The sequence below is a fragment of the Mauremys mutica genome, chromosome 4 (genome assembly GCF_020497125.1).
Source record: "Mauremys mutica isolate MM-2020 ecotype Southern chromosome 4, ASM2049712v1, whole genome shotgun sequence".
NCBI classification, from domain to species: Eukaryota; Metazoa; Chordata; order Testudines; family Geoemydidae; genus Mauremys; species Mauremys mutica.
In genome coordinates, this window is record NC_059075.1 from 57,632,967 (window position 1) to 57,648,368 (window position 15,402).

A 15,402-nucleotide genomic window follows, 5' to 3' on the forward strand; every position below is an offset into this window, starting at 1 on the left:
GAATCAAATAAAAGTATAGTGGTAGCCCAAGTATATTTTCAATATTTTGCTTAGCAGGTAGGCCGTCATTGTAAGAGACCTAAAACGATGTATGTCACTGTATGGAATAAGTAATACAAATTATGAAAAGATATAAAGAAAATTGAGGGAAAACAAAATTGTTATTAGAAGGTGATCAAAGACTTCACAGCTGAAGGCTTGACTTACACTGCTGTCCACCACAATTGTTAATGGATGTAGTGAGAACTTTGAGCAAACTAATTGTTTTTTATTTTACCTTTTATAAAAAGAAAGGGAAAAAAGTCAAAATCTAAGGCCCAGGAGTGCAAGAACTGTGGTTTTTAAGTGTGTTAAAAATAAAGATAGTGAGAAATATAATCCCTACATCTTTGAAACAAGCAAGGAGAATGCAGAAATCATTCATCGATTCAGGAGCCCTAGAGGGAGGGGATATGTCACAGATAAGGACCTCCATGTATTGTGGGAGACAAGGTGGGTGAGGTAATATCTTTTTTTGGACCAACGTCTGTTGGTCTCTCTCACCAACTGAAGTTGGTCCAATAAAATATATTACATCACCCACCTTGTCTCACTAATATCCTAGGACCAACACAGCTACCACTGCACTTCATACATGTGTTGTGGGAGTAATGCTCTACTAGCTTGAGGCAATGAGTAAAATGTGCCATCTTAATAAACTAAAAGTCTCAGACTACTGTTAAAATATTGATTTTGTCAGTGCTAACAAGTTCAGTGGGAGGACTTTGGGAGGTAAGCCATGAAATTTGTTAGATAGTGCAGTATGTTGGCTTCTGTCTGATCTTTGCTGGACTCAGAGTTTTCCAAAATGCAGCTAGTTTTTGGATGTCAGTGCTAGTGGCTGAGATAGATACAATTTTGAATAACACCCAGTCAGCTTTGACAGTAGTTGCCCAGTTATCTACCCATTAATTATGTAAATATGTTTACACCACCTCTTTTGGAAACCATATTTGACATTTGGAAGCCCCCCACCACCCCTTATGGCATATGAAACAAAGAAGTAGAAACATGACCATCCTTTATTTTTTACTAGTCCATCTCTATGACAAAACTCATTCTACCCATTTTGGAAACCAAGCCTGTGGAGGGGCACATTTCGTGGCTTTATAGATGTATGTCATACAAACATAGGACCTGATTCTGATCTCATGCTGGTTTTACAAAAGTGAGAGGAGAATCAAGGTCCGAGAATGCTCAAAAGATGACGTGTTAATGGATTCCAATGTGCATGCATTGCAAAATATACAGTAGTCAAGATGGTGGGGCAAATCCTCAGTTGGTGTAAATTGTCATAGGTCCATGAAGTCAATGGAACTATGACCATTTACAGCAGCGGCAATACAGCCCCTGTGGAACTGCCAGTATGTTAAAAGAATTTGTTTTAACTGCCAGTACCACAGAATATGTCGTAGACATAACTTTAGGAGACTAGCTGATCAGTGTGGTATTTTTCTGCCTGCCCACTGAAAAATACCGTATAACGGTTTGCTTAGTATAACAGCTGTAGAAGATCAATGTGTTAAGCTGAAAGAGGGAAAGAAGCTAATGTTTTCTGGTACTGATCAGACTTGCCCTGTAAGTTGGTTGTAGCTGTGTCTCACTGTTCTCATGCTTTTACTACCAGATGTATTAGTACTTCAGAGTTTTCACCTCAGTAATTACAGTATATGCATAATACACCTGAGATTTTCATGTGGCTTTGATCCAGAATGATTTATTTATTCTTTAACACAGTCTTGATGCCAATAGGAAAAATTTCATTGGGGACAGAAAAGCAAGTTTTTCCCAGGAAAATATTTTGGACCATTTTTATAATGATCTTTTATTTTTCAGTAACAAAGTAACAGTTCCTCACCTACAGAACTATTTTTCATTTTCACAGATGCAAACCCCCAAAATATTAAATGTCATCATGAACATTAAAAAAAACCCCAAAATTATATTTTATGTATTGCTTCATAAGTAGTGGGAATTTTTTCACAGTTCTGTCATCCAATGAATAAAAGGCTTGCTTATTGAAAAGAATCACCATCTTTTTTAGGAATATGCACATTGGTTATTATACAAATCCGTGAATTTTCTAGTTCCAATGCTTACAATCAGTACTGTATTCTCTGTTATACTGTTATTACTTCTGAATATTATTGACTTAGTCCGAGCCCATTCTTTACCTGAACTATGAACAACAGGTGGCATTGAAGCAGCACTGCTGCCTACATAGATATTAGCAGCAATGTTGTCATTTTGTCAGGAGTAAATGCAACCACAACAAATAAAATAAAAGTTGAACTAATTAAATATATATATTATATTGTGCCCTGAAAAGAAATGAATTCCAGTGATGCCTCAGCCTCCAGCTGAGAGTGTCCTGCTGCTGGTCCTTAAAAGTTCAGACCGGGGAGAGAAATGTCTGCAAGAACCTCAGATCTGACCTAGAGATGCACAATCTAGAAGAACTCAGCTTGAGTTTCAGATCTCAGTTTGAGTTTGCAGCAATGGCAGTTAAAAAAACATCTTGTTACTTCTAAACTTAGTTAATTTGACCTGAAATCATCTCTACACAAAAATCTTGAAACTTCATAATGTCTTGGTTATCTTGGAGACTGCCTCACTGCAGTAGTCTGAATGCATTTATTTGCCATTTTAAAGCCTAAATTCATATCTTGTTATAATTTAGGATCTTAAGTGGAATGTTTATTTAAAAGTATTGCAGTTAGGGTGACCAGAAAGCAAATGTGAAAAATCGGGACGGGGTTGGGGGTAATAGGAGCCTATATAAGAAAAAGACCCAAAAATCGGGACATCTGGTCACCCTAATTGGAGTGAATCTTTAAAAGTTTCCATATTGTGGCTCATAAAACTTGAAACTGTTCACTATGAAATATATTTAAGAAACCTTTTTTGTGCTGATTTGTAAATGGAAAGTTGTATTGTTTTATTAATAGCTCCACATAGTGGGAGATGCCTAATGACAGTTTTGCAAGGATAGAGGTATTGACCCCAATTTTCTAGACAAAGTCCAATTTATTTAATTGTTTAAGTCTGCTTAATACCCTTGTTGACTGAATTGGAGAACTTATTCTTCATTTCTCCTCCATTTAAAAGCAAAAAACTCTTGTGTAGTGCAGAATGGCTGCTGCTTTGCACCTAGGGTTGCCAACTGTCTAATCGCACAAACCCCCATCCCCTTCCCCGACCCTTCCCCAATGGCCCACCTCCACTCACTCTAGCCCCCCTCCCTCCATCGCTCATTCTCCCCCACCCTCACTCACTTTCACCGAGCTGGGGGAGGGGGTTGTGGATTCAGGAGTGGGTCTGGGCTCTGCGCTGGGGGTGGGGCCAAGAGGGTTCAGAGTGTGGGAGGGGGCTCTGGGCTAAGTCTGGGGGCTCCAGGAGGGATTTTGAGTACGGGAGGGGGCTCAGGCCTGGGGTGCAGGAGAGAGGGAGTGCGGGGTGCAGGCTCTGGGAGGGAATTTTGGTGCAGGAGAGGGTTCGGGGTGCAGGCTCTGGCTGGGTGGCACTTATCTCCAATGGCTCCTGGAAGCAGCGGCATGTCTGGCAGTGGCTCCTAGGCTCCGGGCCAGCCAGGTGGCTCCGCATGGTTTCCCTGCCTGCAGGCACCGCCCCTGCAGCTCCCATTGGCCGCAGTTCCCTGTTCCTGGCCAGTGGGAGCTGCGGAGTCGGTGTGTGGGATGGGGGCAGCGTGCGGAGATCCCCTTGCCATGCCTCCACCTAGGAGCTGCTGCCGGACATGTGCTGCTTCCGTAAGCGGATGGAGGCAGGTAGGGAGCCTGCTTTAACTCCCGTTGTGCCGCTGGACTTTTAGTGGCCTAAAATCCTCCATATTGATTTCAGTAGCCTCCAGGAGATTGAGCCCAATTCCAGGAGACTCCCAGACAAACGGGGAGCATTGGCAACCCTATTTGCACCCCGGAAGTGGCTGCATAATGAATGAGCATATATTTCTGTTGGATACAAAATTATGTAGAAGAACATTTTTAAGGTTGTAAAGTCAAATGCTCAAAAGTCAGGAAATGGCAGAATTAAGATGACTTGTGCAACTTGAATTTATCCCTCTTGTGCATAAGCATTGTGATACAGCCATTAATTACCTGATCACATATTATATTTTTCCTCGATACTGCTGCCTCTTTCTGTGCACATAGAAGACCTGCCCTAGAGATAAATCTGGGTTGCATAATAAAGAAAGCTATCTGCAGCATACCTGCTTTATTTGTGTAGTGAATGAGTCAGGGGACTGCAGGAAGAGAAAAGATGGTCTTATGGTTAAGGCAGTTGAAAGCTGTCCTGGAGAACTGAATTATATCCCTGCCTCTGCTACAGAGCAGCTATGCGATATTAGTCATGTCACTAACAACTTGTCTCAGATTTTCTTATTTTCTGGGTGCCTGGCTTGAGACCCTGAGACCTGATTTGCAGAAATGTTGAGCATTTAATCAGGTGATACCATCCCCATCAACCTCTTCGCCACCACACATTGCTTTCCCCAGTCCAAGTAGGAGGAGGGGGCAGAAACTCTAAAACCCTGACTGAGGAAGGAGTTAGCACTTTGGGGGAAGTAGTGGCAACATGGTAAGCCAAGGGCAACGGGAAACTGGATGCAGGGAGAGAACCTCAGGAATTGTGTATAGAGTAGGGTTGCCAGTTTTGATTGGCTGTATTCCTGGACATTCCATCATGACATAATCTTTAACTAAATATTAATCTTTAACACCCGGAGACTCCAACACAATCTGGAGGGTTGGTATACAGCAGACTGCAGTACAAGTCAGAGGACCACGAGCGGAACAGAGAGTGACTGCTGGACATTGCAGCTGGGAGCAGGTCTGTGCAGGAGTGGGTAGGAAGTCAGTGCAGTGGAACTCCAATAAGAGACATACTACTAACCATCGTAGCCTGGACACCTTGTAAACTCCTCTCTGCTTTGAACAGAAGCCTGGAATAGAGAGGGAATCCTAGGCACTGGGCCTGAAGAGCTCTAATCCTTCACTGGACTGCCACCCAGGAGTCCACATAAGAACCGCTTTGTCATTCTTTGAGCTGTAACTGTTTAAGCCACTGTTCTTAGGGTATTTGCGATCTTCCCCTTTTTTGTCAGTCCTAGTAAAATACCCTTTCACTTCAGTCAAGAATCTGAGCCCAGGTCTACACTAGCGAGGGGGGGTCTACCTAAGATACACAACTTCAGCGTGAATAGCGTAGCTGAAGTCGGCATATCTTAGGTTGACTTACCTGGCCGTGAGGACGGCAGCGAATCGACCGCTGCTGCTCCCCCATCGACTCCACTTCAGCGTCTCGCGAGCTGGAGTTCTGGAGTCAACAGGGAGTGCGATCGGGGATTGATTTTATTGCGTCTGCACTAGATGAGATAAATCAACCCTCGATAGATCGATCAGTGGATAGTGAAGACCTGTCCTGAGTGGTTACTAGGACCCATCAGCACTAGTGCCTACAGGGTCTCCCAGCTGAAGCACCTTCAGTGCTTGCCTCCAACTCAGAGTACACCTGGTGTACTACCCATACCATAGAAGTTTGGTGTACTACAACACTGGACAGCTATAATATTTACAACTCACAACTACAAGTGAAGTCAGTGGAAGCTGAACTTTGAAATATTAGTGCTATATAATGCTTAATACTCTGAAAGATCAGGTCCTAGGTGTGTCAATTTGGGCACCCAAAATTAGTGGGAAATTTTTGACCTTAACTTGTCTGGATAGTTCTCCACTGCAATTAAACACACACAGCTGGCCTGTGCCAGCGGACTTTGACTCACGGGACTCCAGCTAAGGCACTTTTTAATTGCCGTATAGATGTTCAGGCTTGAGCCCGAACATGAACGTCTATACTGCAATTAAACAGCCCATTAGCATGAGCCCCATGAGCCTGAATCAGCTGACATGGGCCAGCAATGGATGTTTAATTGCAGTGTAGACCTACCCTGTGTGCTTCAGTTCCCCATCTGCAAAATGGGGATCATGATATCTTGTGCCTCACAGGGGTCTTCTGAAGATAAATTGACTAATATTTTTGAAGCACTTAGATGCTACGCCCATGAGGAGGTTGTTAATTCTCTCTTTATAGCAGGGTTTGGATGATGTGCAGTAAATAAGGCATGGAGCTGCACATTGAACAATAAAGATATACCAAAACATTCAATATCTGCTCATTAAGTGAACACTGTCCATCCTGTACACTGAATGAGGCAGGGGGTCCTGTGGCTAAAATACTGTGTGATGATGTAATAAAAGACATATGCAAGATAAATATACTTCTGTCAACCTAGCTGCTTCTACAGTGGGGGCTAGGTCAACCTAACTACATTTCACTGCATTTTTCACAGCCCTGAGTGATGTCACTAGATCAATCTAATTTTTAGGTGTAGACTGGGCCTAAGATTGCACTGGCAACCTTAATTCTGGAATTTCCTAACTTTTAACATACTTTTTTCTGAGTAACAATGTATAAACCCTGTAGTCTGTAAAGTACTTTGGGATGCAGAAATGGTTGTTCATAGACCACCTTCTTTCACTCCTATATAGCCCTTTGCAATTTCCTGAAGCTCTGCAGAATGATTTATATCATCATTTTAGGCGTGCTGTTAAAATGAACCTAAGAGAAAGGTGCAAGGAAGTCTTTTTCTTCCCCCCCCACCCCCCCGCCCTCCGAGACTAACTGGGGTTAAGGCATGCATATAAGAGCCACTGACTACATTGGTCCTATCATAAAAGTTTCTTATTAGGAATACATGAAGAAGAATCTGTGCAGCATTGGTAATTAACATATTTAGTTGCTTTGTCAATTTTCTTCTTTAGCAGATCGCTTTTCCTAAGATGGTGGCAAGCTGTTGTCGGTTCCTGTGCTACTTCTGTCGAATCAGCCGCCAAAACCAAAAGGCCATGTTTGAGCATCTAAGTTACTTGCTGGAAAACAGCAGTGTTGGGCTTGGTATGTCATGTAACTTTGACTGCTGAAAGCAACTCCCATGGATATTGCAATATCGCAGGACTGCCGTCTGACTTGTTTATCAAGCTGAGGCATGGTATTGTGAGGACCTCTTTGAAGTTTAAATTCAATTATTGGATTAATGTTAATGAAAAACATAGTTTTCTATCTTTCTATCATTAGACTTCTGTGAATTGGATTACAAACAGAAGAATCTAAAGCTGGGTTATTTAAACATAATGAAAGAGTTAGGAAGAAAACCATATTACTTGATGCCCCTTACCTTTGATACAGTTATTTCTGGAAATTAAAGATTTAATTTAACCCTTATAATAATGCTGGTGTCTTTTAGTCTGCCAACTAATGAATGGTTAGGAAGGTGTGTGTGTGTGTGTAAGTTAGTAATGCAAAGATCCTTCCCTGAAGTGCAACCATATGACTTGAAGTTTCATATTCTGCCCCCAAAGCCTGGAAGTGCATAGTTCTTAATATTAGTGTGGCCCAAGAAAAAATGACTTTCTTATTACCAACCTAAGAGTAAAATAAAGAAATAGTAGGTGATAGTAACACAATATTCCAACCAGGTATACACATTTTTAAATACTTGAGATGATCTTTTGATAGCACTTCATGCCCTCTAAAGTTATAGAATGAAAATTTTCCCTATGCTGAGGACATATAACTTCTATTACATTTCTCTAAAGTTCAGTTTTTATGAGTTGTTATCCCAGGCTGCTTTGTCCATGTCTTTAAAACAGTAAAAGCAGTGTATATAGGTCCTGAATCAGCACAGAACTTAAGCATGTACTTAAGTCCATCCCTACTCAGTAAAGCACTTAAGCTTTGCTTTGTTGAGTTGGGACTGTAAAATATACTGTATATGAATATATTTGAGTATGACCTAGATTACAGTGTAACTGCTGCCCTCTGCTGCACAACTTTCATTAGTGCAAACTAAATAATTTTAATTACTTTATATTACCATATTTTTCTCCAGCATCTCCTTCTATGAGGGGTTCCACTCCACTAGATGTTGCAGCTGCCTCTGTAATGGACAATAATGAGCTTGCACTAGCTTTGGAAGAGCCAGACCTGGAAAAAGTAAGTGCTTACTATTAGCTTATTTTATTTTATTTTATTTTGCTCTATGTTCTTTCTGTCTCCTTCTAGTCAGATCATGCCATAATAAGGTTGAGGTTTTGCAATAAATGTTTATTAATTATTTGATCACACTGCAACATTCCCTTTCTCATCTTGCAGTAATGTAGGGCAGAGGGGCAATCTTCCTGACTCCTCTTATTTATAGTTGTTAAAGGACAGCATGATATTAAGGGCAGGCTAACTGTTCCAATTCTATGTTCTTTTTATTGCAAAGCCATGTAATTAGTTATTAAGGGTAGGGTAAAATAAAAGATCTTTAAAATAGGTATTGTTTTAAATTGGCATGCGTGAACTGGATTTGCCTGATTTGAAATCTACTTGAATATTGGAATTCTAAAAATTTGAAACATTATTGGTTTTTGTGCTCCAAAAAGCTGTCTTGGAATTTGAAGTCTTCAACATGCACCAGTAATCTGCCCCAAATTGGAGCAACACACTTTTCCCCTGGTTGATGCCCGGATCCTTACTTACCCTAAATGTCTTTTTTAAAGTAAAATTAAAGCATGCTAGGATTACATTTCTAATTTCTTCAGTATCCCCTGATTAAATTCCCAAATATTATGTGATTACATTCCATTGTGTATTCAGTACGAAACTCAATAGAACAAACAAATTATAGATAATGCAGGAAGTTATGTCTATAGCAAAGGCTGCTTGACACTTCCCATTGTAAGTCTCTAATTTCAGGTCTTATAACTTTGCAAAGCTAACTATTTGGGTTATAATTTTCCATGACAGGTATATGTCTCAAGCTAATTTTTTTTGTTTAATTTCAGCTGAAATGGTCAAGCTGCTTCCCAAATGAGATTTAGGGAAAATACGTTGCTTTGTCCATGTTAAAAATAATAATAATTAATAATCTTTCAGCTATTTAAGTGAGAAGCTCTAGTGCCTCCTTGCTTTGAAACAGGGACTTGAAAGTAGGCTGTGATGGGATCACCTTGGTCTCAGGGATATATCGTATGTTGTTCCTGTGAAAATTCATCCGAATTTGGCCAACATATAAGCATCTGGTTTTGTCTCAGTATTGGATGGGGGATTACTCAAAAAGAGGACTGTCCAGTTTAAAATCAGACAAATGGCCTGGGTAAGGCTGCAGTGTGTGTGGGGAGGAGGGTGTTAGGTGCAAGGTGCAGAGGGGAAGGGGAACAGGAACCAGGTGGGGTGGAGAAGCAGAAGGGGCGGGGCAGGAATCCGGTGGCAAGGTGGTGGATAGGAGCAGAGCAGGACAGAGACAAGAGCTGCAGGGATGTGGCAGCTGGTAACAGCAGAGAAGGAAGAAAGTAGTAGGCAGTTGGGGGTTGGATAGGAACAGTGGATAGTTGGATAGAGGGTGTGGGAGATAAGCTGGGGAAGGAGGGTGCATGGGCACAGAACGGAAGGATGCAGGAGGTGGATAGTTGGTGAGGAATCAGGAGGAGAAGAGGTCAGTAATCTGAGCCTTTGGGTATGAGCAGAAGGGGAATTGAATGCGGACAGGAGTCAGGGTGTAGGCATGGATGAGGAATGGAAGAGGATGGGGCAGATCTAGATGGCAGTGAGGAGGAGTGAATAGGCCAGAGGGGTGGATAAGAACAAAGGGGGAGTGGGGCAGGTGGTGGGGGTAGATAGGATCAGAAGGGGATGGAAACAGGATCCCAGGTGATGTGAGGGCACAGGGGCAGAAGGGTTTATAAGCACTTGAACACATTCTTCTCTAGAAATTGGAATTGGACCCAGGTTTCCTAAGTCTTTATATTCCTTGCTGTCAGCAAATATCTGTGAAACTGCCTGCCAAAATGTCTTATTTCCCTCTACTGGTTGGTCCACATAAATCAGTGTTTCTCAAACTTCTTTTTTCGCGGACCACTTGAAAATTGCTGAGGGTCTCGGCGGACCACTTAATGATCTTTCCAAATGTTGTTTGTACTGTTAGCCAACCATTGTAAAGCGCTTTGGATAAAAGTGCTATATTAAAACAAACCTTAATAATAATTAATGGGATTTTTTGTTCTACAAATAAAAGCACGCAACTCATATTTTAATACCTTTCTAATGTGATGGATGTGCCCTCTCTCCCCCATCGTGGCAGCCCCCGAGCTGGGACTGGAAAGAGGGAGGGTTTCTTCCCGGCAGCCACAGCCCTGGAGCTGGGGAAAATTGCCTCTTTCTCTGGCCACTGAAGCCCTGTACATCCCAAATTCCCCCCGCCCCCTGTTCTCATCCCACTGCCCCCTCCCACCTACCTCCTATTCCCCCCAGGCCACCACTTCACCTTACATGTGCATCTTCTCAGGGTCCTGGCACCTAATTATTGAAGCCATGCCTGCGTGGCTCCACTAATTAGGTGGGTGGCTCTTCATTCTCTCATGTGCGGCCGCCCAGGGTACATGGACCACCTGAATGGAACTCGCAAACCACTGGTGGTCCACAGACCACAGTTTGAGAACCTCTGACATAGATGATAGCCTACTGCTATTAAGTTACTGTATTAGTTCAAGTGGCAGAGGACTGTTCTGTGGATTGAAAGGTCCAAATCCTACTGATGACCCATGTGGGGATCATTGTGATTCCACATGCTGTAATTTCTGTTGCTTCATTTTGCTTTTTAAAAAAATTAGGAAATTACATGCAAAAATATGTGCAAAGAACATTAAGGGTGCAAAGTCAAGTACTCAAAAGTTAGGAAATGCTAAAGAGGATGGACCGTCTTCTGGGAATCAGTCAAGATTGTATAATAAATGACATTGTCTATGAGATCCCAGTCTCACTGGTTGCAAAGTTGGAAGGCGTGAAGTGAAAATGCAGGAGATTGCAAGAAGAGAAAGGATGGTCTAGTGATAAAGGCAGTCAAATGCTGCCCTACAGAATTGGATTCTATCCCTGCTTTTGCCATAGAGTTCCTATGTGATGCTGAGCAAGTCATTTAAGACAAAATTTCTTCTGGCTGCTGTGTGTGTCTCATTTTCTGGTAGCCCAACTTGAGACATTTGGGTCCACGTGCACAGAAGTGCTGAGTGCTCACAATAGTAACTGAAGTCGGTTGGAGCTGTGTTTTGAACATATAAAATGCTATAAAATTGGCAAGTACTCTGAAAAATTAGGGCTTATGTGTCTCAATTTGGCCACACAAAATTAAGTGACATTTTTGACAATTTTGGTCTTAATCCCTCAGTGCTTCAGTTCCCCATGTGTAAAATGGCGATAACAACACTGCCTCCTGTTACAGCAGTGTTCTGGTGATAAATTCATTAATGTTTGTGAAGTGTTTAGATATTAGAGTGATGAGCACCATAGAAAAACTCATGAGGAAATTAATAATTGTGTATTCAATGCACGGTTTGAATGGTGTGCAGTAAATAAGGCCACACATGATTAAGATAAAATGAAATATTGGTTATGTATTCGGTGAGCACTGTCCATCCTGTATACTGAGGCAGAAGTCCTGTGGGGGAAAAAATGAGTTCATGTAATTAAAGATGGTATAATGCATACAACTGGGGGTGGGACTGGGAGTGCAAATTAAGGTTGTATAGGCAACCTTAATTTTGGTCTTTTCCAAACTTTTGAGTGTGTGACTTACAACCTTAACATTCTTTTAATATTTTTGTATGTGTATATATAATATATATATTAATTAGAATTGAGGATTATAGTGAAAATTATTAGCCACATCTTGATGGTTGAGCCCTACAGTAGGATAAGATACTCAAAGCAATGGTTTTCTATCATAAATATGCTATTTGAAAAATCCTAGGAGAGAGAACTACTGCGTCTTTCCTTCTTTTCCTCCCTCCCTTCCTTACCATCTCAAGTTATCCTGCAGTATGGTACACATTAGAAGTTAATAGTAAAATTCTATGGCCCATGTTTTGAAGGAGGTAAGACTATTCACTACATCTTACTATAAATTAACTTCCAACCTCTTCTCAAAGGTTCATCTAGTAGTTTTTGACATTTCTCTTGGTAAGTAACATTACATTTGGTATCTATAGATTACAGAAATTCCAATTTAATTCTTGCTGGATCTTTAGACTTTTTCAATTGTGTATTGATCAATTTTTTGAAGAGTTTGAATATTTGTACTTCCATTTAGTTTTACCCTAATTATTATAATTCCCCAAAAAAAGTCTGATTATGAAATCTCAGCACTTTTGAATATTAACATTTCCATTGCATAGGCAGGATCAGGGTTTCACCCAGAAAGCTTAACAGCATTGTTTCACATTAGGTAACCTTGGATGTGGCAGGAATTTTGCTCTTGCTATGAGCTAGGAATCCAAAACAAGTTCTTAAGTTGTTACATTTTTGTTTCCTAACTTTCTCTCTACAGTTTGTTTAATATAGGGGGAAAAAATCGGACTTTCACAGTTCTTGATTCTTTGATTTTTCACCTCCCAAATTAAAACACTGTCAATTGTTTTATGGATGTTCTGATCATGTAAATAGGCAATCTTAAAAATAAAAAAGGTTTTAGGTTCTTCATTATTTGATATAGAAAACTAAGAGCTAGAAAAATAAATTGATGCGATGTTAAGCATAACTACATTGTTTCTCAGAGGCAGGTCAAAACATTTGCTATATAAAAATATTTTGTAATTTATTTCTGATGTTCTATTTTGTTTCAAACATCGATAACATTATTAGAAATGCATTTCAAAACTAAGAAGCAGCAAAGAATCCTGTGGCACCTTATAGACTAACAGACGTTTTGCAGCATGAGCTTTCGTGGGTGAATACCCACTTCTTCAGATGCAAGAACATCAGAAATAAATTACAAAATATTTTTATATAGCAAATGTTTTGACCTGCCTCTGAGAAACAATGTAGTTATGCTTAACATCGCATCAATATACTTTCAAAACTAAAACATTACAAATGTTTAATACTACGAATGCTTATATTTAACAGGTCGTCACCTACTTGGCTGGTTGTGGACTTCAGAGCTGTCCTATGCTGGTAGCTAAAGGATATCCTGACATTGGATGGAATCCAATAGAGGGTGAACGTTACCTATCGTTCCTAAGATTTGCTGTCTTTGTTAACAGTAAGTTTAAATCTTTTGCATCTTGATTATCTCAAGAGATGTTTTCTTAAATGTTTTAAGAAAACCTCATTTTTTTACACATTTCTCTATCAGTTAAATATTTTTGTGTGAGTTTAGTGTTTGTGAAAGATGCTGGATAAACAATATTGAAGAATTTGTCATCTCTTCTTCCTGTTGCCTGCCAATGTACCTTAATCTTGAAGTGAAGAAACAAACTCTAGAAGAGAAAAAGTAGTTCTTTCTCAATGATCATTCATTTCTCAGACCCTTGGCTGAGACTGCTGATGAGGTTCACAGATTGCAGTTGGCGCTTGAGAATATGTCTACACTGCATGCTTCTTTAAGCGGCATGTAGTGTACATAAACATAGCTCTCCCAGCACAGGTATGAATAGCAGCATTGACTGGAGGAGACCTGGCTTAGGTGAGTAAAGACATGCCCGAGTACACACCCTACATCAGAGGTGGGCAAACTACAGCCCGCGGGCCACATCCAGCCTGCGGGACCCTCCTGCCCCGCCCCTGAGCTCCTGTCCCAGGAGGCTAGCCCCCAGCCCCTCCCCTGCTGTCCCTCCACCCCACAGCCTCAACTTGCCTTGCCACAATGCTCTGGGCGGCGGGGCTGTAAGCTCCTGGGGCAGCGCAGCTGCAGAGCCCGTCCTGACCCAGTGCTCTGTGCTGCGTGGTGCATGGCTGGCTCCAGCTAGGTGGTGTAGCTGCCTGTCCTGATGCTCTGGGCAGTGCAGCTGTAGCACCGCCAGGCACCGGTGCTCCAGGCAGCGTGGGAAGTCAGGGGCAGGGGTTCCGGGGGCGGTCAGGGGACAGGGAAAAGGGGTGGTTGTATGGGGGAGGGGTCCCCGGGGGGGGCAGTCAGGAATGAGAGGAGGGGTTGGATGGAGTGGCGGGGACAGTCAGGGGCAGGGGTTCTGGGGGCTGTCAGGGAACAGGGTGGGTTGGATCAGGCAGGAGTTCCGAGGGGAGGGGGGCATCAGGGAACAGGGGCGGGTTGGATGGGGCAGGAGTCCTGGGGCGGGCTGTCAGGGGGCAAGAAGCAGGAGGGGTTGGATAGGGGACAGGGGACAGACCACACTTGGCTGTTTGGGAAGGCTCAACCTCCGCTAACTGGCCCTCCATACATTTTTGGAAACCCGATGCGGCCCCTCAGGCCAAAAAGTTTGCCGCCTCTGCCCTACATGGCTCTCTATTTGCCCAAGCTGTGCTTCTCATCTACACTGCTATTTTTTAGCAGTGTAGTGTCACACAATTTCCTCACTGATGGAGCCCTTCCTCACCGGAGGGAAAGACTCAGGCAGTGGGAAAAGACGTTGTTAGCTCCCCATTGCTGGAGCCCTTCTCCTCAGCAGGGAAAGACTGCAGAAGTGGAGAAAGGCTCTGACAAGGGGAGGCAGAGGGGAAAGGCTCGGCCTTTTAAATGTAATGTAAGTATTCCTAACACATTTTAAATGTTCATTAACTATACAATGGGAAGAAACTCATTGATGAAAATCTGACAAGGTATAATTTTGTTGATCTTGTTTATTATAATATTAGATCACTAATCATACTAGTGAAAAGTTTAATGTAACACACAAGAGGTTAAAATGAACAAAAAGGACCAGTGCAGTTGTAAGCACTGTAATAATTCAACATGCCAATTGTCCAAAATCTGTTATTAGTGGCCATACCAAGTTGGGGCTTGGAGCATTACTAAAGCTTAAAAGGTCTGCTGATCACACTGATATCAGATTCAAACCTGGAGACCAATCTTGAAGTTTTTATCCTGTCCTTCTTCAGGCAAAATAACCATTGTTATAACTGGGAGCTTTGTCCAAATAAGGATTTCAAGATTAACCCTCAGATATTAAAAACAATGGTGATTTTTTTTATTTCATCACTTGATATGACAAATCATAAAGATACAAAAGGAAATACTGAAGGCTAATTTCAATAAGTGTCTCAAAAGTACACCATTTCAGTGGTAGCTGTGTTAGTCTGTATCAGCAAAAAAAACAACGAGGCGTCCTTGTGACACCTTAGAGACTAACACATTTATTTGGGCATAATCTTTCGTGAGCTAGAACCCACTTCATCAGATGTATGAAGTAAAAAATACAGGAATGGGTATAAATACATGAAAAGATGGTGGTGCTTTACCAAGTGTTAGGTCAGTCTAACGAGATAAATCAATTAACAGCAGGATACCCAGGG

At 41.7% G+C, this 15,402-nt stretch overlaps 1 protein-coding gene across 1 annotated transcript in view; it reads left to right on the forward strand.

Moving 5' to 3' along the window:
• Window positions 1-15,402, forward strand: part of RYR3 (ryanodine receptor 3) — a 642,559-nt gene that overhangs the window by 368,880 nt on the left and 258,277 nt on the right. The window contains 3 exon segments of the mRNA XM_045013234.1: window positions 6,879-7,011; window positions 8,006-8,109; window positions 13,060-13,195. Of these exon segments, the coding sequence (XP_044869169.1) occupies window positions 6,879-7,011; window positions 8,006-8,109; window positions 13,060-13,195 (373 nt within the window).